General features: G+C 40.8%; 2 protein-coding genes and 1 long non-coding RNA gene across 5 annotated transcripts in view; 1 reads left to right on the plus strand and 2 right to left on the minus strand.

Annotated features, from left to right (window-relative positions):
• LOC146524987 (uncharacterized) overlaps positions 1–27,345 on the plus strand; it is a 358,835-nt gene that overhangs the window by 216,113 nt on the left and 115,377 nt on the right. The gene's annotated exons all lie outside the window — the stretch shown is intronic.
• On the minus strand, positions 4,444–13,781 carry smyd5 (SMYD family member 5). The gene is made up of 13 exons (XM_085131197.1): positions 13,206–13,781; positions 11,597–11,705; positions 11,277–11,416; positions 9,395–9,516; positions 9,246–9,315; positions 8,648–8,752; positions 8,417–8,479; positions 6,418–6,488; positions 6,225–6,331; positions 5,974–6,030; positions 5,746–5,840; positions 5,255–5,325; positions 4,444–4,855 (listed from the first exon to the last, which is right to left on the minus strand). Exons 1-13 carry the CDS (start codon positions 13,296–13,298, stop codon positions 4,705–4,707), a joined length of 1,254 nt encoding a protein of 417 aa, XP_084987323.1. The 5' UTR covers positions 13,299–13,781; the 3' UTR covers positions 4,444–4,704.
• On the minus strand, positions 15,098–26,457 carry sfxn5b (sideroflexin 5b). Of its 3 annotated transcripts, none has more exons than XM_085131213.1 (14): positions 26,323–26,457; positions 23,503–23,571; positions 22,277–22,354; positions 22,068–22,094; positions 21,905–21,959; positions 21,792–21,817; positions 21,590–21,643; positions 21,323–21,379; positions 21,172–21,237; positions 20,953–21,043; positions 18,992–19,107; positions 18,779–18,864; positions 17,292–17,409; positions 15,098–17,039 (listed from the first exon to the last, which is right to left on the minus strand). In XM_085131213.1, exons 1-14 carry the CDS (start codon positions 26,377–26,379, stop codon positions 16,962–16,964), a joined length of 978 nt encoding a protein of 325 aa, XP_084987339.1. In that variant the 5' UTR covers positions 26,380–26,457; the 3' UTR covers positions 15,098–16,961. The 3 variants fall into 3 exon arrangements, with proteins under 3 accessions (XP_084987339.1, XP_084987338.1, XP_084987343.1); XM_085131212.1 differs by having other exon boundaries at positions 18,992–19,103; positions 20,949–21,043; positions 26,323–26,456; XM_085131217.1 differs by lacking the exons at positions 21,590–21,643; positions 21,792–21,817; positions 21,905–21,959 and having other exon boundaries at positions 18,992–19,103; positions 20,949–21,043; positions 26,323–26,456.

A 27,345-nucleotide genomic window follows, 5' to 3' on the forward strand; every position in this document is an offset into this window, starting at 1 on the left:
GGACAATAATGTAAATAATAAAATTAAGTAAATAAATAAAACAGAAACATTAACAAGAGGAGCCTGCAGATCGTCTACGGTGCTCCTCGTTTGGCACAACAAAGCATTCAGACCAAAAGTCTGCTTGCTCCTGCTGGACTGGACAGGTTAACAAAACAAAACTGTGCAATGTTTAAATTGTTCAGTTTTTATGGTTGTTTTTCTGCATATCTTAACCATGCAGTAAATATGCAGTAAATATTAACCCAAACAGTGCGATTGGCCTTTTCACTCAAACAGTAAAAAATAAAATAGACAATATGGGACGTCATAATGCTGAATCCACTGCAGGTCTTAACAGTGGATTCACAAAGAACGCTTAAATGAATGAGTTTCAGAAACATGGCTGGTGCTTCACTTGTGTTACTGCAGTCGTATGACCTCACAGTAAAGCTCGTTTTATACAAAAGAGAGAGTCTGCTGATAAAGTGGACTTTCTCTTCACTCTTCTGTCACAACACTGTCTTATTTCCACTGTATGTCTTGCCGTACTGTAACATTTGCGATTCATAAAACCTGCGTTTGGATGATTCATAACTCAATTCTTCATGTTCCAGTCCACAGGCTCAGGCTGCACAGCAAGATTTATACGATGCCGTGGAGTCTTTAACGTTTCTCCCTGAAGATGAATGTGAGGTTACTGGGCTCCCCCACACTGTTTCAAAAGTTTCCCAGATGACTACATGGCAGAGGTACTGCTGACAATTTGTACTATTTTGACTTTAACCAAGGAAATGGTTTCATCTGAACTCAACCACATAAATCTCAAACACTGATCAAATCCAACAGTTCACTCAGCAGCCATGTTTGTGTTGTTAAACTGTTTCTCTCGTGTTTATTTTAAGGAGGGTGAGCTAAAGTGCTATAACCTTACTTCAGGTCGGGTGATTTCACATGGAGCAGTCATTCATCAGCCAGGTTGTGGTGCAGCCCTCCAAGGCAGCAATGGGATCCATTGGGTTAACCAATCTGGACAGTGCTAATGTGGGCTGCAGATTGTTTCCATATGGGTCCATTTCAAACAGAGTCACGTTGACTGGGTCTAAAAACCAGCTTCGTTTCATAGTTCGACCACTTCAAGCAGGCGAAGTGAAACAACTTTCGCACTACCAGTCGTAAACAAAACAGTCGACCTTTGACCTTAGCGTATAAATCCTGGACAGGTAGCTAAAAATGTTCATAATATTAAGGTTTTAACTACCTAACATTTACTTTCAACGCTGAATAATACATTACTTAAGAAAAATAATATAAAATTATGACAGCCATAATATAAAAATATTGATTTAAGGAACACAAGTAGCAAAATAAGGCAAGCAGAGAAATTAAATTATAAAACTTAATCAATGTTTTTACAGAAACATCCCAGACTGAGCTAAATAAGAATTAAGATACTTAAACTGCAGCTAATAGAAAAGCAAATAACTCCGTCACAGTCATTTCAACACGTTACATCTAAACTTTGGTCAAACTGGAATCACAGTAAGTGCCATTGGGGTATACCTTTATCTCCAAAACCTGTTAAAATCTTTTGAGTTATTCTGGATTCTTTTGTCCAGATGTGTATTTTATGCACCTGTAAGACTTTAAAGCTGCATGGCCTCTCAGACTGAGAGAAAAGAAACCTCTGCAGTACAAATGTGGAGCCATTTCAAGTAAACTGAATGTGCCCGACACCTAACATTAACAGTAAAATGCACCATCTATTATCTCTTTAAATAAAGTCAAGTACTCTCCCTCTTGTATCTGCATAATATGGCAAAGGCAGGATAAAGAAATGTGCTTTTATATCTTTGTAGTCTTTAGTTTGAAGGGTTTTTTGTACTTGTCAGAATAAGAGACTCATTCTCTGAACAGTAACAATTGCCTTTCATAAAGCTTTTCCTTTTTTCCTTTCCTCAAACACTTTTGTCACTTCCCACTCCTTCAGTCCTGAAATGAGCCTCTATCTGCCCAACTTCTGTCACAGCACACTCTGTGACCTCTCTGCTTTCTTTACTTGAAACAGGCTCTGTGGCGTGGAGGCCTACAACTATACGCCTGGCTGCGCGGGACTGACCCTTGCAGCGGGCTGCCACAGCAAAGACGACGTTTCACAGCTACAAAGCGCCTGCAGCGTTTCTGGAATCGCTTCACAGGGCGACAGCTGATGGTGTGGGAGCTTCAACTGAAGGATGCGACCAGCGGTCCGACTTCATACGGTGCTTTGTCCCAGGTGTGCATCGTTTCACAGACATAATGCCTTCTATTATTTTCCATTTCTCTTACGTGCATCCGTAGTGAATAAGCGCTTGATGTAAGTGCAGCAAAGAGCAGATACTGGAGTAAACACAGGCTGTTAATGGAGAAATGTCAACCATGTACAATCAGCAGAGGAAAGAACAGGAATATAGTCAACTTTACACACTTCAAATAAATTCATTGTTATTTAGCATCTTAGATTCTTAGTGCCATATTCACAGTGATGGAGTGACAGGCAGTCAGCAGTAATTACCATAACTTGACTGCTGGAGTTTGTTTTTACTACTAATTGAAGGATAATTTGAGAACATAATTTGCTATATTTCTCTCATTGTCAAAAAATCCTTTAAAAAAAAATCTCCAAGTGGCAGTAAAAGCGATTGCTGTTATTAGTCTAAGGAGCTGCTGTGGCTCACTGATGTGCTTTCAATAGTTTTTAAACAAGAATAGAGCTCTAACCACAGTGAAATGACAAATGTGGCGTTAGACACAGCGCCGATACTTTGCAGAAGGATCGATTTATTGCTTTTGGACCTTTAATGGAATTTGTGGAGGATAAAAGGGCCCAAAATGAAAATAAAAAAGACGACTGCTGAAGACCTAACCTCTTTGAGAAAGACAGTTTGACTAAGTTAATGCAAAAGAACAAATATTTCACCAGTACAATTTTCAGCAGCAAAGACAGGAGGTGTGTAAAACAAATAAATGACTCAACAGACATCCAATTTCAATGCTTTATGCCAGAGCAGTAAAAATGACAACTGCTGGGCTCCTGTTATATTTAAATTTTACATGCGACTTACAAAGCCATGTTCTCCTGTGCAGCTGCGCTGATTGCTAACTGAGAAAATTGTCGTTCAATATTTCCAATCTTTGTTGAGCAGCTGAAAACACTGCGATTTGTGATTACAGTCATTGTTGTAATATTGATTCACGTGCAGCAGCAGCAGCAATTTCACTCATATGGAACCGCGGTCTGAAATACAGTTCTCAACAAAGGGCAAACAGTTACTGACAAAGCAATTTTCCACTCAAGGTCTCCATAATGCATTAAGTGAGGTTTAACTCAACCCAATAGATCACGAGCTGGAAACCAAACTATATATTCACCGGCTGGATGTCTCCCATATGACAAGGCTGTAATTAGGCCTATAAATAAAGAGCCTGAACAACACTGTATGCATAGTCATGTAAGAAACATATATTAGGAAAAACAGAAGCTCCTATGAACCAACCGACTTCTGCTGAACTGCTTTGTTTTCTTTAAGAGTCTTTAGAAAATGGAAACATTGTTACGAGTTACATTAAGTGAACTTACAGGTCAAACACGTCGCAAACGCCAATTTTAACAGTTTTTCTTTGGCTCTTTACTCCCAACACAACAGATTACAGACAGAACTACACTATAGGATATACACCTGACCTTGTGCTAAAGCAGCTCTTATCCTCTTACTGTATACATCAGCTGTGAATGAAGTTGCCAGAACAGTTCAATTCTCCAGTTTCCTGGAAATCTGCTGGAGGAAAATCAGCCATTCTTCCAAACGGCATCCCATCATTTGGTGCTTTGATGATGGTTTTACAAGTGCTCTCTAACTCGTGTGTGTGTGTGTGTGTGTGTGTGTGTGTGTGTGTGTGTGTGTGTGTGTGTGTGTGTGTGTGTGTGTGTGTGTGTGTGAAGACCTGGTGATTGTGAGGGCAGCAATATGTGCCTCTTGCATCCTGAGGATGGTAAATTTTCACCTTGGAGTAGATCACCTACTTCAGGATTGCAATCCAAGGACAAAGGTGACGAGAAAAACTTTGCATTGATTTGGAGTGATGCCAGAAAACTAAAAGGTTTGAATCTTTACCTGTTTTTCTTAAAGTAGAACGAATATTTGGGTTTGGGTCTAGTTATCCTTGAGGAGTATTTTTACAAGTTGTCCATATAAAATAGTTAGCATACAAAGTGCTTGAGAGAGCTCCCTCGCTGGCTTCTTTCTCTGCCTACCTGTGGACAACCAGAAATCCAAGTAATATTCATGCTACACGACTGCTGCTTGCACAATTAGCCAAGCATTATTCACTCAAGACTGCGCAGTTCAAATAATTTTAAAAGGAGCTCCGAAACATCAATTTGACAGTTTTAAGTCCCCGTGGGTTTAAATGGCGTTTTCTTTGTTCTACTGTAAACCACCAGTGTGCTGAAGTGGAGCCACAAAGAAACACACACAGGCATGTACAGCACACAGTTTCTGTGACTGGTCTCTAAAATAAGCACTGGGTGACATGTGCTGCCAACAGGCCGTTTTCGACACATTGAGACACCAGTGAAACGCAGATCTTAGTCTGGACTGGTCCTTAATTCTTCCGGGCTTTATGGGTGCTGAGCGTGGTGGCAGGAATGGGAGGCGGCTGAGAACAATATGGTCAAGTCTTTCATCAGACATCTGTCATCTCATCTTCCATCTCATCCCCCTCGGTTTCACCTTCTGCCACACCTTCTTCTTCCTCTTCCTCCTCGGATGTCACATCCAATTCCTCCATCTGGGAGACGCACTTTGGACACGAGCAGACAAACAGGTAGTTCTCCCTGTGAAGAAAGCGTCCCACATTGTTTGCACCTCTGATAAGAGCTTTTAATTAGAACCATTCTGCACTTTGCTGTTAAGAAAATCTTTTTACGTGGCTTCTGTGCACAAAAGCAACCGTCTGTTCAACACTGTAATTATACTTCCGGACCACAACACCATCCTGTAATGAAACGACACCTTCTCGAGAATTAACACAGGATGCTCTAAAACCAGCATGCGTCTCAGAAACTTTGGATCATGCTAATCAATGAGCAGAGTGAGCACAGGAGTAACCATCAGACCCACCAGCCTCTCCGCTTCATCCTATTATTGCCTGGAAGGCTTTTTATTGATCCTGATGAATTCATAACAGTATGACCCCGTTCAAGTGAAGTATCCCAGGGATTACAGATGTTTACCTCAGAATCTTATGTCTGCTATGTCGGCTTCGGTCCCGCTGACAGCAGTCCAAATAACTGATGCAAATCTCCTGAAGATGGAAAAGACACACAAACACGCTCCTGAACTGGCTGAAGAATCCCAACATCAATATATTACTGTACCATAACAGTTAAACTACTCGTGTGGCAATTTTTCCAGATTTTGCACAAAACATTTTCAAAATGCCGTTGCTTCATCATGCAGGAGGTCGCTCTCTCGCTCTCCTGGTACAAACGCTGCAGTCTTTGCATTCAAAGCAGATCTTTGCTGTGAAAGTAGCACGGCCGCCGTGACATTACTGTGCCGCGCGGATGCAAGGCTTCTCAATCTTTCTGACAGCTTGACAAACCCGCTCCCATCCTTAAAGTCTCAGCCTTCTAATGCCCCCTGACAAGGGGGCACACAAATGTTCTGTGCAGTCTATTTCAGGCCAGAATTTATCACTCAAAACTCGGACGTGTCAGCTCACCTCTCCCTGGTTGATGTCACAGAGGGCACTGAGGTGAAGGAGGAAGTTGTTGTCGGGGAACGACACCTCTGCATTGGGTATGCAGCTGTGGTTACCTGCAGAGGTCAAAGAGCCATATGGTTGTGTGTGTGTGTCAGGGGAGGTTATCATATGGCCTTTTAGCCCAGACTAACAGCATCTTTAATCTGAAGTAACAGTTTTCATACGAGAGACATCATCAGCACTTACATGAGCTTTGAAGCAGAAAGAGTCCAGACCCCTCGCAGTTCAGAAAGTCTCCGGTTTCTGCACAGAACAGACACATTATGCATATTTCTGACCTTTGCTTGGATACGCACGGGTTTATGTAACAACCACAGCATTGGTCAAAACACACATATACAAACAAAACTCAGACAATTCAGCCGTCGCAAATCTGCTCAGCTGAGACAAAAAGAATTTATTGTAGAAAATACTGCAACACTGAGATAAAGTGTGACCTTTTTCAATGTCCTTGTACAACTGGTCAATAAAAGAGTCCAAATGCTCCCTCTGCTGGGCAGGAAGCTCAAGTGCATCGCAGGCATGAACCCACTGGCTCAGCGAGCTGCGTTTGGATGACAGAACATAAAGACAGTGAAGTGTCAGACCCATGTGAGCCCCAGTGTTGAGCTGGTTAAAGGTGATAGTTACCTGGTGCCGATGCCTTGTCCGTTGGTCCCCACCAAAGCAAACAGAGAGCGGAAACCCTCAGAGACAAACCACTGCAACACAGTCACACCTTTAATCATCCACGCAGGGAGCTGGCAAATTAGTAATCAAAACATTTTTTTCCTCTTTGATTATACAAATCAAAGAAAACGTAAGAAAACAGAGACGTCAGATTTTCACTTCAAGCCCAAAGTAACGAATACAAACAGTTATAATGAGAAGAAGAAGAAACATTTGACAAGCTGTGATCAAAGAACAGAATCCCAGAAAACGTCTGAGCGTCCGTTGGAATAAACCAGATTTTGATTCCTCAGAAATTATAATATAATCATAATTTAAGTCAGTTTGCTTAGTTTTTTAAACTAAGCAAACTGACTCATATCATACGAGCAGGGTGAAGGACGTGGTTTTATTTACATGTTTTTGATAAAGTTCAACCATCAACTTGGTAAATCAAGCAGTACGTTCTGTTCTTCCAGCCCAACTCTGTTGTTATGGGATTATTTACTTGTACAGGGAAGCGTTTGCTCCATATCAGCGGTCCCCAACCCCCGGGCCTCGGACCGGTACCGGTCCGTGAGTCGTTTGGTACCGGGCCGCGAGAGTTGAGGCGTTATTTTGTTATCGTTTTTATCGTTTCCTTGGTTTTCCTGGGTCTTTTCACGTGTGTTATGAATAAATCTTCTTTTTTTGGTACCGGTACTAGTTTTATTTTGTTGTATTTATCCGCGACACCTTAAAGGCCGGTCCGTGAAAATATTGTCGGGCATAAACCGGTCCGTGACACAAAAAAGGTTGGAGACCGCTGCTCCATATGACCAATAGTGAACATGGAGCTTCACAGTTCTTACAAAGGCCGCAAACAAAGACGGTTTAAAGACATGACGGCAGCTTCAAGGTGCAGAAATTAAGCCAAACCCAGGAAGCGCTTTAGAGCTGCTTTCTATCTGAAAGCTAACAGATGGTGACAGCTGTGGTTGCAAAAAAAGGCCTTCTGATCCTATAGAAGTGAAAAACAGAATTCTGTTTCTACCTCTGTGAACATGTTGGGCTTCATCATTTCAGGTCATATTGAATAATAATCATGAGGAGGATTATCCATGCTATGCTCATTGAAGATTTGTGACAAATAAGCTGGTTGAAAGGAACAAACCTGCTCTGCTAAAGCCGAGAAGGAAAGCTGTAAAAGGTCAATCTCGAGGAAACGTATCAAAACCATTTCATGCATCTAAACAGAAAATGAGCCGTTTCATGATGAAACTGTCGTCATGTTTTTTTGAGACATTTTGAACCAAAAACACAGGCAGGTATTTATAATTCATTACTTTCTCTTTTTGTCATTCCCACAAATTAATGTATTATTATTATTTAATGTTGGACCACTGTTGGTGGTCCAACATTAAGTTTTCCTGCTCAGTGTCGCAGGAAAACTTGTAAGCGAATGGGATTGTCTCGCCAAGTATGAAGGCGGGCAGTACTGCACAGACAGCGAGTGTCACTGGCATCGTGTTACGGTGAAAATGTTTGTGCCACATCAGACTACAACGATAAAAACAGTATTTTCTTACATAAAAGATCCATACATCTTAAAGAGCTGAAGTATTGTCCAGCATCATCATCTGGACAAAATGAAACATACTGGGCTCTGGGAGCATGTGAGGGGCATGTTTCTCAATTTTCCTGTGATTGCCAAGCGAGATAATAATGATTACAGTCATTGGGCACTAGGTTTTCATGTGTTCAAATAAATAATTAAATACATTTAAAAATAATAAATAAATAAAATGATTTAATAGGTTGAACGATATTCAGGAGGCAAAGGCGGCCAAATAAATCAGAGCTGTCAGTGAGCAGCTTTAATTAGCTGTCGAGCAACAAACGCTTTCTGTGTTATTTTTGGCAGCATTGTCTAAAAAACGAATGAATGCTGGATTGAAAACGAGGAAACAATGTGTGCTGTGGCTTCACAGAACATACTGACCCGGCCGAGACGGTCGTCATAAAGTGCTTCTGTAAAAAGGCTGTGCAGCAAGGCCAGCTGCCCCTGCAAAAACACGATGAAATAACTTCATGTAATATTTTACATAACAGAAAATACACATCACTTGTATGTTTGATGCTTATTCGAGCTGTGAAGAGTTAAGATCACCATAACAGCTTTTGTCAGTTTGTACCTCAATGAATTCGCACGTCAGGCAGAAATAAAACTTACTCTGAACTGCTCTCCTAGGAGCTTATGGGCGATCTCCTCTTCCTCGTTGGCTGTCCGGCTGCAGAAGTGAGTAAACAGCTTCTGCAAGTGTGCTTTATCTTTGGCCTGGAAAACATAAATAATGTTTTGTGACTTACTGAATATCTCCTACACACTTACTTGTGTTTTGCATGATTTGTTTTTGAAAGGGTTAAACGACAGTACTTATTCAAACCTGCACGAGTAATCTTAACATCCTATAACAGAAGTCAACACTTTTTAGAGTTTTCAGAAACTAATAATCAGGACTTTTTAAAATGAACACACACATCACTGTAATTTGTTTTCTGTCAGTCTGCAAACATTAGTCTAATGAACCTGTGACCTTTCAAAAATTAACATGTAGCTTTTCCTGTTTACAGCACCTGCATCGCAGCAAAGTTCATTTCAAACTAGCAATAATTTCATACAGTTTAATTTAAAAATGACACATTAGCAATACAGAGTTTTAAAAAAGGAAAATCAAATCAGGTGCAGCATATCATGTTCCTTTGTATTATATCTCTAATACTGAGCATAAGTACAAACACTTGAATATAAATCAGAGGAACAGTCTCACCTGTTTCACCATAGCTACCATTTTGGCCATAAGCACGATGCTGGAGGTCTCAGGGGGATAATGCATACTCCTGAAAGACAGCAGTGGTAGCTTATTGGGGTGAAAGTCAGCGCTCTCAGGAGATGAACGTTTTTAAAATGCTTCCTCACCTCCATGCATCTTTGAGCTTGTTGATGGGGTGATCAGGATCTCCTTCAGAAGCACCCAGACACAGAGCCTGGTGGTACTGATCTGCTGCTGCCTGACGACACTCGCTGCTGCAGTACATCACCTGCAGAGGGAGCAGAGGGCGGGGGATTGACCCCAAACAAAAACATTCAAAATGTTAAACTAATGAGGAAACTGGGTTTGTGGTTTAGAATTTGAGTCTGCGGGGCTGAGTAAAGCACGATGGCTTCGTGTTTTTAAATCACTGCTTTTACCGAGTTCGCAGTGACTCCAGAGATAAATTCATCACCGAACTCTTTAATCCCCGTTTATGACTTCAAGTTTCCTTTGGAGAAATCAGGAAAGTTATGACTTTCCGGAGAATGAAATTTACTGGAGCCAGTTTTGAGTTTAATAAAGGACATAAAGCATTTCTGGAACATCATCATCCAAAAGCAGATCTGATAAATGTGCATCCAGCACTCAGTTATACTGAGAAAGCATTAAAAGTGAAGGTGTAGCTTTAATATAGTCTAAGCGTTGCTGCAGGTACTGTACAGGCTCATTTGCCACTTTATTAGGTACGCCTTGCTAGTACTGGGACAGACTCATTTTTGCCTCAAAACTTCCTGAACTCTTTGTGGTAAAGACTCAAGGAAGGTGCACTGTGGTCATATGGGGGGTTGGACATGGTCAGCAACAACACTCAAGGGCTCAGGAATGCCATAACATACCACCAACACCATTACACCCTCACCAGCAGCCTAAACTGTTGAATGTAATACGGATGCATCCGTGCTTTCATGTCATTTATACCAAATTGTGACCTACAATCTGTATGGCTCAACAGAAACCAAGACTCAGACGAATCTTCTGTTGTTCAAACTGTAACTTTAGTTTCCCGAGTGGTTCCCAGTGTGGTCGTCTGCTGCCGGAGCCCATTTGTTCTCTGTAAAGCCTGGAGAAGCTTGTCTGGGCAAATTCCAGTAGATCAGCACTTTCTGAAATAGACCAACGCACCTGCCACCAAAAACATTCAAAGTCATATAAAAGTGACGTTACTACAATCGGTCTTCTGTCCTCCAAGGTGACCACCCCCACACGGATTAATGACATGATCAGGATTAAGTGCTCGGGACTCCTCGGCTCTATCGCTTAAGACATTCAACTCTGTGCTCCAACTACAACATTTAAAAAACGTTTTTGCATTTTTGAGTCGTCCTTTGGTGAATTTTTGGTTTGTGGTCAATTTCTCGCATCCAAATACTGACCACGCCCAGCCCTGCTCAGCTTCAGAGATGAGACGAGATCGGAAGTGCTCAGGGTGGTATGGCCGTATGCTTTGTGGTCACTTTCTAGATGAATGCTTCAGCTTTAACCTTCGAAGACGCAGCTTTATATTATCTTTAAATCACTTTTTCATATGATGAGAAACTCACAGCTAAACAGCAACGGCTGCCAGCTGTTCATGGACAAACTGCAGTTTTCCTCTAATGTTGGTTTGAACAGTTCGAGGAGCTGAAACTAAATTTCTTTTTTAAGTCACTTTCTGCACTCTTAGGTAAGCATGACCTTTCTCCTCTACTGCAAAACAGGATCAAATGTATGCTCTTCTAGTAACGGGGGGGGGGGGGGCATGTATTTACATTTTCATGTGACCTTAGCTTGGCTTATTGACTGGGTGTTAGTAGTGGCCTCTAAAGATTGATGATTAGCAAGCAACCACCATTGATGTAGCTGAAGCTCTTCCTTAACCACTGCCAGGTTAAAATCAATGCTTTGTATCTTATATTGACCTGACTAGTTGCTGTGAGGCTTTTACTTTCACGCAAAATTGCAAGCTACACTTTTTTTTGGTAGTGGACTGTACTAAAATAGATTTACCTGGCACTGAGGGCATGCTTGATGCTGTTCTGGGCGTACACGGCACAGCTCCGGATGAGGAAGGCTGAGTCCAGGGATGCCGCTAAGTCTTCTCGCATTCCCCTCTGCAGTCTCCAAAGCACGTAAGCAGTATTCACAGGCTGTTGGGGGCATGATGGTGAACACAGATGACATCACAGCAGCGCAGCATTGAGATGATGAGTTTCATTGTAGATCCACATGCAGTACACATGCAGATTATTTTGTCCAGTTAGTCCAAAACCTCAATAATCAATGAAAAGATGCGATTATAAGTCTTATAAGTGCATCAAACATCTCACCTTTATATTTATACAAAGTGTTCCACAGGAATTGGGCAGAGACGAGCGGCCGCTCAATGAAAATGGTTTCTCCCTTCTTGATGCTCCTTTTGGCAAAGAGACCCTTGCCCTGTAACATGAATAACTAACTGTTACTGCAGCCTTCAGTCACTACAAAAAAGTTATAGACTATGAACATTTTACAAGAATTAAAATGTAAATCACAGTGAGACCTAAAATGATTCATTTCTTAATCACTATGTTTAAGAAAACTCACAACTTGCTGCAGCACAAACATGTTTTTCCCCAGAAACTGTAAGTTGTTGTTTTCATCCACCAATCACACATCAACCAATCAACATGAGTAAAAACTGTGAGGAGGAGGAATAACAAACTGCTGCATTCAGTCCAGACAGACCCCTTAAAAAACAAGCATCACCATTTAGAGTCCACTCAGTTTATTAATGTGATTCTATTAACAATCCACTGGTATTTGCATTTATAACAGCTGATTAATGAAGAGTAACAAAGTAAAGAAGAGATGGCAGAAGAGCCCTTTCTAGCTCGTCCTACAGAAATTCATTCAATTTTGTGTGTCTGAAAGAAAGAAATATAATCAGCTGATTTATCAGAATATATGCTCATCAAATCTCCAAATATATATATAGTTCTGCAGGTGGTGGCCACAGACCATCTCTCCTCTAGTTTGCTTTTTACTAGTGTTCTTGTCTCTACTGGTAACATGTGATGGAACCTGCTGCATTCAGGTTGTCACATCCATATTATCACAAGACTTTCTGCTGTGTGTCCCAGCACTGTCTCGAGACAGATAGCAGGAGACTGGCTGTTACAGTATGTGAGCTGGACAGGGCGTAGAAGGTCATCAAATGACAAGCGGACCAGAAACTGCTTCTTTGTGCAGGGAGGGACAGGAGGAGCGATGGCAGAGGCCTACAAAATGACCTCCAAGGGCTATTCTGTGCATGTTACTGACTAAAGTGCCATAAAAAGACTCCGTGAGAGCCCAACATGGTTTAGCGGGACCTGTGCTCACAGGCTGTCATCCTCCAGAGAACACCAGAGCAGGCAGGTCCACCAGGGCTCCATTCTCATTCACAGATGATGTGACCTGAAAGCTGTGGAAAACGTCATGATGCCTGCAACGTCACGTGTCAAGAGAACTGATTACATTTATCTATTTAAGAATTTCCTTTAAAAGAAGAAGAAGAAGAAGAAGAAGAAGGGAAAAAACACACACACACAGAAAGACGTGAACTTGTTAACACTCTATCACAGTTAGTATTATTATTATTATTGTTATTATTAGTGGACATGAATAGTAGGGGTTATTTTCAGCTAGTAGTTCTTATACTGTGATATTAGCGAGCTAAGCTTTGGTCTGGAAGCTGCTGTCCTAAATTTTCCTGAAGGCAACATAGAAATCAAACCCTTCATGGAGGATTTAGACGATCATTCAATCTCCACTGTGTGTCAGACATCAGCCAGTCGTGCCTGGCTGTGACCCGCACTGACAGCCGACATGCGACTACAGCACCGTCGCTTTAAATCTGTGTTCAGCCGCAGATTTCTTCTAAATCCGTTTAATATGAAAATCACGGACAAGTCTCACCTTGACATTGTCGATAAATCTGACTTCCACACAGCTGGACACTTTGCCGGGGTCCACGCAGAAGGAAAACATGTCATCCACGGGAGCAGCCATGTTTCAGACGACCTTTCAACTCTGACGTTGACGTTTTATTTGTGAGACAGGCGGCAGCGACCTCTGGTGGTGAACAGAAAGTTGCATACATGTTTAGAAGGGTCTGTGATTGGCTGGCTGTTGTAAGACATTCCGCGCATGCTCAGATCATACGCTTTGAAATGAACGCGAGTTTTTGTTTGTTTGTTTATTAAATAATCTGAAAACAGTCGAAATTAGGCAGATTCAATACGCAGTCTTGACACAGACGGACGTTTTAACGGTGTTTGGGGCTGATGATATCTGGCCATGAAGTTAGCTTAGATGCGCAGAAAACCCTTTTTGTCTTCTTGATTAATGGAGGGAACTTTGGATGCCACTAAAAGCAAAACATTTTAAAGTGTCGACTTTTTAGAAGCGAAAAAAAGCGAGCAGTGGAGGAGCCAAAGAAATAGAAAATATAGGGTTCTAAAATATAAATTTACAGCACATAAAACCGTCGAGTTGCTCGGTCCCTCCCAACACAGCCCTTAAGTCCGTGTTGTACCGCAGTTACCACCCGACGTCTCTCACCAAAGATCAGTCCGTGTGCGCTCCCAGGGTGTGTCCAATTAGTGATCAGGAGGGGGAGTGGAGAAGTGTCCCCGGGACAAGTCCACAGTAAATATAATAAAAGCATGAAATACTGCAAAGATACAACACTCAACATGGGAACACAGCAAAACATGCAACTTCAAATATATATATAATAAATAAATATTTTTTTTAAAAATCCACCCTTCCTCCAGATGACATAAGGACAAATTAGTCAAGTGAATAAAATAGAATAGAATAGAATAGAATAGAATAGAATAATCCTTTAATTTTCCCACAAGAGGAAATTTGGTTGTATCAGCAGCAAAACAAACAAACAAAAAAACACATATACAAACAGAACAGAAACACAATTTTTACATATTTACATCATGGACAATAGTTACTAAAGCAGAGTCCTGTACAGTTATTAAAAATAAATTACAGATAAGTGCAAACCCAGGTTGTAGTGTGCAAACAGAGCAGGATACTGAAAGATGTTTAAATAGTTGAGAATATTTAGAATAATTAGAAAAGTGCAGATTGTGTGATTGTACCTGTGCATTAAAACGTAGATATGTAACTTCCAATAAGTTAGTGTATATATAAACTGAAAAAAGTAATGTGCAAGTTATAACAGTAGAAGTTGTTACGGCGCAGATGTAAACATCCATGTTTGTTGGGAGCAGTTGTGATTGTACAGTCTGACAGCTGCAGGGAGGAAGGAGCTGCAGAAACGCTCCTTCATGCATCGAGGATGCAGCAGTCTGTCACTGAAGCAGCTCTGCAGCAACATTTACATGCATGGGGTGGGAGACCTTGTCCATCAGAGATGTTATTTTGGCCACAGTCCTTCCTCTCAGCTGCAGATAAACTGCTGCTCCAACATACAACACTGTAAAAAATGACAGATGCCACCAGAATAATAGAAGGTCTTTAAAAGCGCTCCCTGGACTCCAAATGACCTCAGCCGCCTCAGCAGGTAGAGTCTGCTCTGACCCTTCCTGTAAACAGCATCAGTGTTGTGGCTCCAGTTTATTATTCAGGTGAACACCCAGGTACCTATAAGAGTCCATCTCAATGTCCACTCCCTACAAAAAGTTATGGTTAATCAGAGTTAATTCATATTATAACAAGAGAGCCAATTACTTTTTCACCAGGGAAACCAACATGATACAGAAGCCTTACTGTAAAGGGTGGAAAAGCATCCTATAGCAACATGAAGTAAAGAGTGCAGACACTTTACATACAGTAAAAGAGTATTTATTACAGGCTATATAGTAAAATAATATCAGGTTTACATCGTTTGACTAGCAAACATTTGCAATAGTATCAGTGGAAGTTTTACACAAAGAATTAAAAACAGTCAGTTGTGTAGTATATGTTATGTTCTATTTCAAATTGTGTACAAAAGAAGCAATTCTTTAATAATGAAACAGTAACTTGACAACAGTCAGTAATGGAGCAAAATGACCTTCATACAAGAAAATGTAACGCAGTGTTTTAGGAGTTCTTTCACACTGTGTGGGTTAAAATCACCGGCATGTATCAACTGCCAGTTTAAAACTTGTATAAACATCTATAATAAGACATCCAGAGTGCAGCTACTGAACAGGGGCTTCACGTTTGTTTCATAGTGAAAGTTTCCCTCGTCCGAGTGAGTCTCACTGAACAACTTAGTTTGCATGCAGCTGACTCCTCTCCATCTCCATAATCAGATTATTATCAGCTGATAGTTAAAACCAAACAATACATATCAAGAAACTGCAGCTCAAAAGATGTTTTCATCTCACTCACTACATGTCACAGACACAATACAGTAGATTTATCTTTTTAATGACCTGATGAAAAATACTTGTATTTTTATTTTATGTTTGCCTCGACCTCCACAGAGTCTGCAGATGGATCATAGCCAGTACAAGGAAAAATAAATAATTTTTATATTAAGAGACTCATAATGATCCTGATATATTGGTTTTTGTCTTATCCAATATAAAAGACTTATTCTGGAGCTAGTAAAACCTCTTCCTTACTGTCAGTAAACAATTATTAAATGTTTTAAATATATGTGGCTCAGTGTGGGCACTGTGAGAACTGTTTCCCATATTAGGGCTGTAATTAGGAGGTTGCTGCAGCAAATCTCTTAAAAATCGAACTAAAATCTGATCACAGCACAAGCAACTCAGGACGATGGACTGTGAATGAACATCACTCAACTTAAATTAAGGTTCCTTTTTTAGAAATAAATCTAATTCCTCCTCTCAGGCAGAGAAAACCTTTCATCTGCAACATTTCTTTAACTTTTTAAACTTTATCGGATTATGGTGCTGCTCTTTATGCATGCACCACTAAAGAAGTTAGGTACCTGTGTGCTCTTCTTTATTAATGGCTGTGGAAATTGTGCACACTGGTCTTTGCACGGCTGTTAAGTGGCTACAGCTTAATAGCAGAACACAGAACAGTGCTTAACAGCAGTCGTTGGACATACACGTCGCTGTTTGTCCAACGATTTTTGGATTCATAAGCTTATTCATGTTCATCTCTCCTTGGGCTGATTTCCTCTCATATAATCAAACTGTGTTTGCTTTCAATATATTTTACAAATGTTTGTCCCAAGATTCAAAACAGAGTGAAGGAATATTTTTACTGTTTGGTTCATTTGCAGCAGTTTCAAACCAAACAGCTGAAACAAACTGGCTCTGCACGGCATACACAGTCAGACAGACAAAGTTCGAGATGACGCAGTGAGAAGAACTGTGCTCGGTCAGACCAACAAAGAACAGCATATCTGTAGGAACACTTATTTATACAGCATGAAATAATGAACTGATGCTAAATCTGACTTTACAGAGAATAAATCAGCATTTCTATACAAAGAGCTCTTAAAAAGGAGACGACAGAATAAAAAGCCTCTCAGAAAACTATGATTTAATAACTGCTGGGATCTTGATAAATGCAGAAACCAGTTTAAAAAGCCGTCTTTCTGTGATATAAATGCAGCACATAGTTCCAGGAGGAACCTACAGCTGAGACTCCTGACAGCTATTCACACTGCAGCCTCATTTTCCTCCTGGCTCCCTCTGCTCTCCTCTCCCACTCCACCACCATCCATCATAAACCTTTGTTGTAGGTCACCACCTTGCAATCTGTTGCCATGGCAATCTCCGGCTCAAGGCAAGACACCTCGATCTGCCGACAAAAAGAAGAGAGTGAAAGAAAGCAAAACAAAAAGCATGAAACCAAATGTAAGATTTTAGCTCTTCTCTCCTTCCTTTAGCTTTGAAAGTCATTCAGATTTTTAATTAGACGCTGGAATAAAAGGGTGTGGGTCGGGGCTCTGCATGTCAAGCTGTGGACATGTAATTTGAATTTTTGCACAGCTGCTCCCTGTGCCATCTGGCCTTGAAGGCAGCAGCCCGTCTAACAGCGTATGTACTGTACCTGAGACATCTGGGGGAACAGACTGATGGCCACGGGCAAGGACAGGCCAAAGGTAACCAGGCACACAACGCTGTGGATGGGCAGCAACAGCCTGCGGTTGCTCTGCAGAAATCGCAGCCTACACAAGTCAAGGCACAGATAAAAAAAGAAACGTGAGCGTGCTGTGTGGATCGATCCCAGATGACTCCTGCAAAGCTATGAGTTATTTTTGGATCTGGAGAAAAACATCGTGCAGATTTAGGGGAGCTATTTCTGCACGATTGGAGGGTGTGAGATTTATGTGTGAGAGAATATCATAAATCTGACTGCAGATTCTTCTTTAAAGGCACAAAATCTGCTTTAGTTTTCTATTTGTTCTCATATTGTCCTTTCTCTCGTGACCTTTGACTGAATGAATAGTTTAGTAAACACTTCGGGGCACAACACATGTCAGCATTGGTTCAGTACACACAAAGAAGTACTTCAAGCAGACGATACTAAAAAAGAGCACAATTAAAGCAATGGTAAAGCAGTCCCAGTTTGCTGCACAATGACACAAAGCAAACTACTGTAATGGATTTATTGATTGCTGAGTCTGACTTTGGATAACCATCAGTTATCCAAATTAATTAAATTAAATTAATTATTAATTATTTAATTAATTAATTAAATTAAATAAGTTAATTAAAAGGCTAACTTAGGCTTCAGCTGTTCTTTTGCTGTGATTTGATTGAGTCACAGTCATACTTAAGCACTCGTGTTACTTCAGTTTTGACTAAATGTGTGGTCACTGCATGTTCTTGTGTTATAGGTTGAATAAAAAGCATCATTACCCACAACAGCATAAACGTAATTATTCTATATTAACACATTTGTTTCTTTTCATTTGCTTTTCTTTTTTGTTTGATTTGTTTTGTTGGAAAACTTACTGCATTATATCTTCTGATCATTTTACATGTTGGATGATCTGATATCGTCGTGTTGGTGTTGTTCCCAGATCATCATGAAAATGTTGTTCCAGGTTCAACGTTGCAAGTGACCAATCACATTGTTGTGACGTTATTCTTTTGCGCGCCAACCCATTCGTGCATTTATGAAATTCCATTGTTGCAAGGACAATATCAATTCTGCTTAGCGTTTGTTAAAGGGTTAGGGTCAGGGTTAGGGTCCGTTGATCGGCGGACAAAGGCGGTTTCTCGCAGCTTAAGTACAGTTTTTTGTTTTACGCCAGTTTTTCCCAAAGTCACAAAAGTATGACATCACAACATTCTGATTGGTCACTTGCAATGTTGATCCTGGAACAACCTTTAGTATGATGATCTGGGAACAACACCAACACGAGGATATCAGATCGTGCTTACATGTTTGAGGTTTGTGCTGTTACTGTTTTAACTAACTTTTGGTAGCAGCTTTATGTACTTTTCTAGACCAACTAACAACAACAAAAGTAAGTCACTAGTTGCAACCCTAACAGGAAAAAAATCTTAACAGTGTATTTCTGCACAAACCTCTCGAGGTAGGACATAATGATGGGGGGCAGGACAAAGATCGGCATTGGGAGGACCACACGTGTAAAGGCAGTTTCCATGATTGCCTGGGGATAGAGAACATTGTGCACATGCTCCATTTCAAACACTGAGTTTATTTATTTATTTTTCATGAGATCAGATGGCGTTTGGATTTCACATGAGAACCATGCAAAAATGAAAAAGAGCCCTCACATGTCTCGCAGCAATTCTGGAGGATCCCACAACGTTCCCGTTGTTGTCGAGCACATCGACACCCTCGGACAGCTCGTTGTGTCTCATCAGGCCCACGTTACAGATGTTTGCACTCGCTGGAAAGGGAGAGGGAGACAGCTCAGAAATTATAATGCATTTTAACCAGAATCTGCGCAGAGACTGACAAACAACGACTGCAGCCACAGACGCTGTGACTGTAGTCTGTGCAGCCACAACACTGTGGCTTTACCAGTGAACTAACATTACTGTCTCCATTACCATCACTGTGAAATCCTGTCTCAGAGTGATGAAGATGCTGAAAAGATCACGCACTTTCCAGGCATGACTGTTGTAATGCATTATTAGGTCACTTTAAATGTCCCTGAAAAGCTTTCAGTTGATCCAGAACAGCGAGAGAGAAATCACATTTCTTCATCTTCAGTTTCTCTTCACTGGCTCCGTGTTATCAGAATTGAATTCTCATAAAAGACATAATCAGCCTCCATCTTATCTTAAAGACCACGTAGCACCGTATTATCCTAACAGAGCATCGCTCTGCGACTGAAGGTTTACTGGGGATTTATGCTTCAGTGGGAAATCTACACCATTGGCATGTCATAACTGCAAGCCTCTTTGAAACCCCACACCTACAGCATAACCCAACCTGCACTTCCTTGGAAATGTAACTACATCTCAGGTTGATGCAGCTTGACCTGTTGTGATTGGCCTATTCAGCACTGTTCATGCCTCTTATGTATTTCCAGTTACTTTTCCCGGATTGGTTAAATTATAAGAATAGAATTGAGTGAATGTACCGAGCGGTTCCCAGCATTATCAAAAGCAGAATATCAGATAAAACCTTCAGCTATCAGGTCTCTCTGCCCCAAATTTAGGGGCATTTAGGGGTAGTGTGATTGTTAGTTTCTAGCTAATATTCTAGGATATAAAATGCATTAATGCAGCACTTTTTGGTCCTTTAGATATGAGAAACCTTTCCCATACAGCTTTATTCAGAGCTAGAAACATTCAGGAAACATACAAAGATTAAACATGAACTGATATTAAAATGTTGAACTGATGTTAACCAATTTGTACAAAGTGTTAGGGGTGGGGGGAAAAATGGATACTGTGTAGCATGGTGATATTTTGTTTGCTAATAATGTATCAATACAGGGACAGCAGAAATCGATATTTTGTTACAAAAAGGTTTTTGTGCTCTGACTTCAGAGCATGTTGATCCTTTTTCTGAGCAAGAATCCTGACATTCCTTCACTGTCCAAATGTGTTTAACTTGTTTTTGGCAGCAATAAACATGACAGTTTACTTATTTTAATTTAAGACATGTTTTATTTTAATTAAGTTTAAAACTTTTTTATTTCATGTAAAATTATATTTTGTTTTAATTGACTTTCAAATTCTTCAGTTGCTGAAGGGGCTGCATAGTTTTCATAAACTGCATAGTTCAGAATAGCTATAATTGTACCAGATGGTTGATTCAGTTAAGTTGGACTAGACTGTAATACAAACGTTCAGTTTGTCAACAATCAAACTGAAATGAGAGAAAGACTGAGTGTGAGACTTTGATATTAGAGAAAATGAATATTGATAAAGTTTACCTTTATGTACAGAATCTGAATATCGCAAAATATTTTTAAAAATTGCAATAATATTGTATCGTGTGTTAAGTATTGTGATAATATCGTATCGTGGGATGTGTGGTGATTCCCACCTCTACAAAGTACCAGGATGTTCAGTCAGACATGAAGCTGACAAAGAAGAAACGAGGCATGTCTTGGATTAATCTGTAGAACTGCTGATGTTCATGAGAATAACGACTTCAATAATAAAAGGAATACATAAAATATCCTGTGAAATCATTTTTAAACAAGATATAACATCAACCAGCAGAGGGCCACATGAAACGCACCCTCATCATAACAAAGGCTCCTTTGAAAACCTACCCACAGCTGGAAAGGGGACAAGTCTCTGTATGATCATTCTGGTGGCAGGACTCAATTTATTGGCCTTCTGAATCAGCACATTCAGTCCCACCTATAAAGTATGGAATAAATATCTGTTAAATCAGGTAATTCCAAGTAAAACCAGCTTTTTATAACAAACATCTGCAACATGATCAAAGTTATTCCACAAGATAAACTATTAATCTCAAACAGACTCACTGCAATAGACACAGCACTCGTCACAGCTCCTGCGTAGCCTTGAATGAACTTGGATGTTGGTGTAGGCTGAAGAAAAACAAAGTGTCACAACATTTGTATAGTTGTTTTTTTGCATTTTTTTAGTTTAGTTTGTATTTATTTGCATTTTTACCTTCGTCGCATTACGATTCGCATAGTTCACACAGGCATTGTGACTCTGGTTCAACCACTGAAGACAAAGGAAGGGAGGACATGAGGGTAGAGCCGAGCTTAAAGGATGAGCGAGTCGTGTTCAACAGAGCAGCAGCACTTTATTTACAGTGTCCCCGTGTATAACAGGCGGTAAAGCTTTGCATGTACCCAGTAAAAGTGCACTTACCAGATGTTCAAAATGGACAATAAATGCAATGATTTACAAGAAGCATGTTATTTACAGTACCTGCCATATAATGGTAGACACCACAGTCTGATTTGGGAGAAGAAGGCCAATGACCTAGATGAAATCAGGGAATAGGAGCTTATTTCTGGACAAAATAAGTTCAAAATCTCCTTTCATCTGTCCCCAAATTTGACCGTGTTCATGGACATCTGCACATCTAAGTACAGTTCTATGAAATGCATGGCTTTCATATGTGACTTACAATCGGTGTTCCAAATGGTACATAACCTGCACAGTGAAAACATGATTTCAGTGTAGACAATGATGATACAATGGATCAACAAGTTCAGCAAAGATCTTCATCTGAGGCCGTACCTGACATTCGAAATGGCATGAAGATCTTCTCTCCTGTGTCAGGATGAATGATGGCCTGCGTGCAGAGAGCATGAAAGCTTCCTCATGCCGCCAGCAGCCCAGAGACTCGAATGTATGAAAGGGCAGAAAACGTGGGCCGACTTACGTCCGATATAATACTTACCTGTTTGATCTTCTGTGCTTCCCACAGCTGAACATGTGAGCAATGCAATAAAACAAAAGAACTATAATTAAATATTAAGCATTATTATAATTTTCCTTAAATGGATGGAAGATGTTATTGAGTTTGCATTTTCTAAACTGTGAAAATGTGCATTTTGCTGTAGCTGGGATGTTGTGATAATAAGTGTAATATTATGTTGTAACAGTCACCTGAACGTCAGACACTCCAGGTGGAAGTGCGCCATGTTTGTAGTCATCGAGGAGTTTGATGCATTCTTTTAGCCGTTTCTGTCAAAATTGGAACAAGAATGAAATTATCCTTTTGCAGGAAGAAGATTGTGTAGAATATAGAGTTCTGTATTACTGCAGAGCTATACCTTAACATATATAAACAAATTTATCCACATTACAGCACCTTTCCATCTATAAATACACTTGAACATCACTTTGCATTTGACAGGAAAATATTTAAGACGGCAAAAAAAAACTTTAGCTTGTAATTCATTTGGAATTTTAACAATTATTTGTTGTTATAAGAAACCTGTCACGTGCATCATGTTTAGCAAGTTGATAGTTGAATTTTTGAGTTTACTGAGCAGTTACTCCACTCTGACACCTTTTAAGATGTTCAAATACAAAATGTTTTCATGAATCAGGAAAATCACTGTGAAATATGACACACAGATACAGATATAAGTTTTATTTATTGTACAAACTGAGGGTGAATAATTGCAGAAACACCCTGAGCCCTTTGCCCACACAGTGAGGGACCTGGTGGCTCAGTCGTGATGTGGAAGGGGAATTTTCCTGGAATGGTTTAAATCCACTTGTCCCATGTTCAACTTTATCCTCTAATAAAATGTTTCTGTCCTCACGGGAGTGGTGTCTCAGGATATCAGTGTCACCCAAAGAACACGAGGGGTCCTTGAATTAGAGTTGGATGTCTCGAGACCACACAGTCAAGTGGAGCATCTGTCCTCTCAGTGAGTGAGTGAGACAGTGGACAGCGGTGAGGAGGGCTGTGCGAGTGCATCGCAAAAACACATAAATATGCCCGACACCCGTAAACGAAGCAGCATCCGGCTGCAGTTTAAAGACTTTTTTGTCTCCTTCTCGGTCTCGGTCTCGGTCTCGTCTCGACTTTGTCTTGGTCTGTCTTGGTCTCGATACCCTCTGGTCTTGGTCTTGTCTTGGTTTAGGCGGTCTTGACTGGAGGTCTACCCTGAATTGGCTGATGGGTACGAAAATGATGTGAATCGTATGACATGATCTTCACCATCATCCGCTCTCAGCACAGCTGAACATAAAAAGGAGATTCACTGCTAGAGACTCAGTGCCGAGTTGCACTGAAGCAGTTCTTACAAAGAGACTTTGTTGTGTTTGTCCTTTAGTTTGACACCTGTCTGTACATCTAGATGTTTTAGAGAAGACGTTACCTCTGAGACAAACAGAGTGCTCGGGTCAATGATGTCTACAAAGTGTCTCAGTCGACCAAAGAACGAACCCTGGGAAAGACAGCATGACAGAGTTAATCCTTAAAAATAGCAGGAAAACATGTTTTCACTCAAATACACAGAACTTGTTCATGATCATAAACACAGTTTTATCTGCCTCACAGTTACACTGAGTCAGCTTCACACCATTTATGATGCATAACATCACATGTCTGCATCCTGTTGTTTTATATTGACATAAGAATATTTGCAAGGTCAAAACCGAGGTTCAGAAACACACGATCACGTTAATCTACTTCAAAATGTCATTCACAACTTCTTTGTGTAGCAGTTTTCTTATAATCATATGAAAGGAAATAATGCTGAGATGTAAAAGCAAATGATGTCTTTTAAGATTAAAGTTTGGGGGAAATGCACCAGCAGTCTGCACATTTATTCCAGTAAACGTTCCCAAGAAGACTTGAAGCTGCTGGTCAAGCGCCCTGTTTTCTGTTCCCTTCGCTGTCTCTACATCAGCATGCCAATTGCTAAGCATGTGTGCCAGCAATCTGAAAAGGCCCAATAGGAGCCTGTGCCAAGAGTCTCTTTGGCAAACCAGACGGGTGAAAACAGGGCAGCTTCAATCAGAATCCGTCAGAGACATTTATCAGAGATGAAGGGAGGGAAACACAGCAGAATGACAGTGGAACTGACACATCTCTATTTCCATTACTTCTCTAGCACCAGTTTCAAACTGAAATGACTGCAAACAACCTTCTGTCCACATAAACACCGTAGGTGTATAAATCTATCTGTATCACTGCTCTGGGTTTTCTGTCACTGCCTCGTTCCCTCATCGCATGTCTCCTCCTCTGACAGGCCATATGTGCTGCAGTGCTGTTTTGTAAGAGCGAAGGAAGGATCTGTGTGAGGAGCCCGCGTTAATTATGCATGAGCTTCAGCTCCCTGGAGAACGCACAACAAGGCTAGCAGAGATGGAGCGCGGCGCAGACAAACCAAACAAGATTCATGCTGATTCAAGGACTGCCCTAATTTTTAATGCTTGATGCAAAGAACTAAAAGTATTGCAGCACCTTGAACAACCCAACATGAACTGCAGGTTACTGATGAAAAATGAACGTCTTTGTGAGGATCAGGAGGGAAAAGAGCAAGAAAAACTAATCGCGGGGCCGAGCTGGGGAGCCTTCGTGATGGTAATCAGTTAAAAAAGTGATAAATATCCTGAGACTGTTAATAAGCTGTCACTTGGGCAGCCTGTGAACAATGCAATATCCTGTACTAATTGGTGCGTCCATGAATGAATTATGAAACAGATCCGGAGGCACGCTCATGCGTACAGTGCTTCAATCCTCCTAAATTAGATCAAGAAAGATTGGGAGAGACAACATTCATTTGTGTCTCTTTTGGTCTTTTTGTCTCTTTGACGTCATCTTGTGTCTCTTTGTGTTGTTTTACAGCTCACCGTAGTCATTTTGTGTAATGCTGCATCTCTTCCTTATCCTTTTGTAACTCTTACTTGCTGCTTTATATCTTTTTGTGGTCATTTTTGCAGGGTTTTCTTTTTTTTAGGGGGGGTTACACTTTTTGCAGCAATTTGCTCTTTAAGTAGCACGGGGGCTCCTCTGGTTAGCACCTTTGAACTACTGAAAGAGGGTCCTGGGGTTAAACCTGGTTTTAGGGTCCCTGGGTGTGGAGTTTGTTCCCCTCGTGTTTGTCAGAGAGCGCCCGCTCCTGTACTGACAAACACTCCAGGTTAGGTCACTGCTGCAAACACAGCGGCTCTTGATTAAACTGAATAACAAGTTAAGAAACAGAATGAAATAATAAAATAATATTTGAATAATATTTGAATGATTTCTGTGTCTCTTTGTGCATTTCTTCAGTAAAGATCTGTCACATCAAATGAACTTGACCGCAAAACACTTCAGTAGTTGTGGGAATATTTTTGCATATTTTCCGATATTTTTTTCTGCTGTCATAATAATAACTGTATTGTTCCCTCATGTGAGTTGAGAGAACATCAGATTTAAAGCAGTTTAGTGTGACTTTAATTTACACTCCACGCATGAAGACTTTACTCTGTGCATTGACATTATAGCGTATTAATACTGCTGTTCATTAAATGGGAATGACCACAGAATAATTAGATGCGAGTTTAACTTGTCCTCAGCTGCCATCGGAGTCAACGTGAAGGACACATTATCTGTCAGCCGGACCGCTGCAAATGAATTAACGGAGGGAAAATTCAGTAATGAGCTTCAGACATTCGTGGAAGTCCAGAAACCTGAAACAAAGTGGGAGCAACAGCAGTCTGCAGGAAGCATCCAAGTTTGATTGGACTGGATTATTGTACAAGATGTTCCGACAGATTTTGAAGCCTAGATTAAAAGTGAAAAACTCAGAGAGCCAATTATCGTGAAGGTTTGAGAGAAAACGACCGACGGCGAGCTGTCAGTGTGTTGACTGCAGATCCGAGCAGTGATATAACCGTGCGTCGAAGAGGCGTGGACTCTCATAAAACACTGATATGGCACTGCCGACGAGAAATCATTTCCACTATGAAAACTGCAATAAAGTCAAAACTCATCCATCTCAACCAAGTTCACCAGCAGCTGGAAGTTACTGCGGTTTAAATAAAGGCAGCGAAGAATCGGATCACAAATCAAAGCCAACTTTGTGCCCACAAACTGCCTCAGCATCCGGAGCGGCTGCAGGGCGGAGGATGGAGCTGTTTTCCACCGAAAAGCCTGAAAACAAAATCCCATTAACGGATGGTTAGCGGAGGATAGAGGGGGGGCTTACCTGGTCGTATCGGGGTCTCCCGAGCTGGAATGCAGGACACGCTGCGGATTCCGCCATGACACTCAACTATTTACTTATTAATGAACTGAATCATGAACGGATTTCCAAGTACAGCGAACTACATTCAATGTGTAACTAGTGAAGCAATGTGCCGCTAAGCCTGCCGGGAGATGTAGTTCTCTCATTTGCTTTAACGCTGGCAAAGTTGAAGCGCATGACTACACATCCCAAATAATCGATTAGGTGAACGCTATTGCATAACTGTTCGGATTGATCTTGGGGAGAGATAACTGCTGATGCCACCATAGGTGTCAGATAGACCCAATTACTCATATCGTAGGGGGCGTGGCCTGATGTCTGCAAGGAGTAATGGTCGGCCTGGAGCGACTTAATAAAGAACCAGCAGCGACAATCTATGTTATCAGTCACCGCATTGGACACTTTCATTACCTCTTATCATTCTGTGGAGAGAAGCAAGACACTGCCGCTTAGGAAATTACTTCCATCGCAAAACACCAAGAAAAAATACAAGAGATTTTGTTTTCTCCTCTTATAACGCTGATACATATGAAGAAAAATAAGAGGAAACTGAGAAAAAATAATAATAAATAAGCCAACTGTGGCATATGGAGCGAAATGTGCATGATAAATTCGGATAAATGACACGTCCAGCGTGACTTTCAAAGCAGTCATTTTCCCCCTATAATGTTTAGGATTAGGGGTTACTTAATTATGAATACTGTTAATATGCATCAGATAGCCCCCCCCTAAAATAATATTTTAAATGCTATCTTCTACTATTACATAAGGGAAAGATAAGGATACCCCTTCTCTGACTGCAATTACATTTTATCTGCTAAATTTTGTGAGCCCCTCTCTGTGTGTACAGACTGTTCCTTCTAAACGGAAACTGTGCCAAACCTGATGAAGTCTTTGCTTCCTTATTTCACTCTAATCCAGCATGTCACAACCTGAAACCAACACCTCCAGAAGGACAGTTACGTCGTCACTCCTGCAAAGGGA

The sequence above is a fragment of the Neolamprologus multifasciatus genome, chromosome 2, assembly GCF_963576455.1.
Source record: "Neolamprologus multifasciatus chromosome 2, fNeoMul1.2, whole genome shotgun sequence".
Classification (NCBI taxonomy): domain Eukaryota; kingdom Metazoa; phylum Chordata; class Actinopteri; order Cichliformes; family Cichlidae; genus Neolamprologus; species Neolamprologus multifasciatus.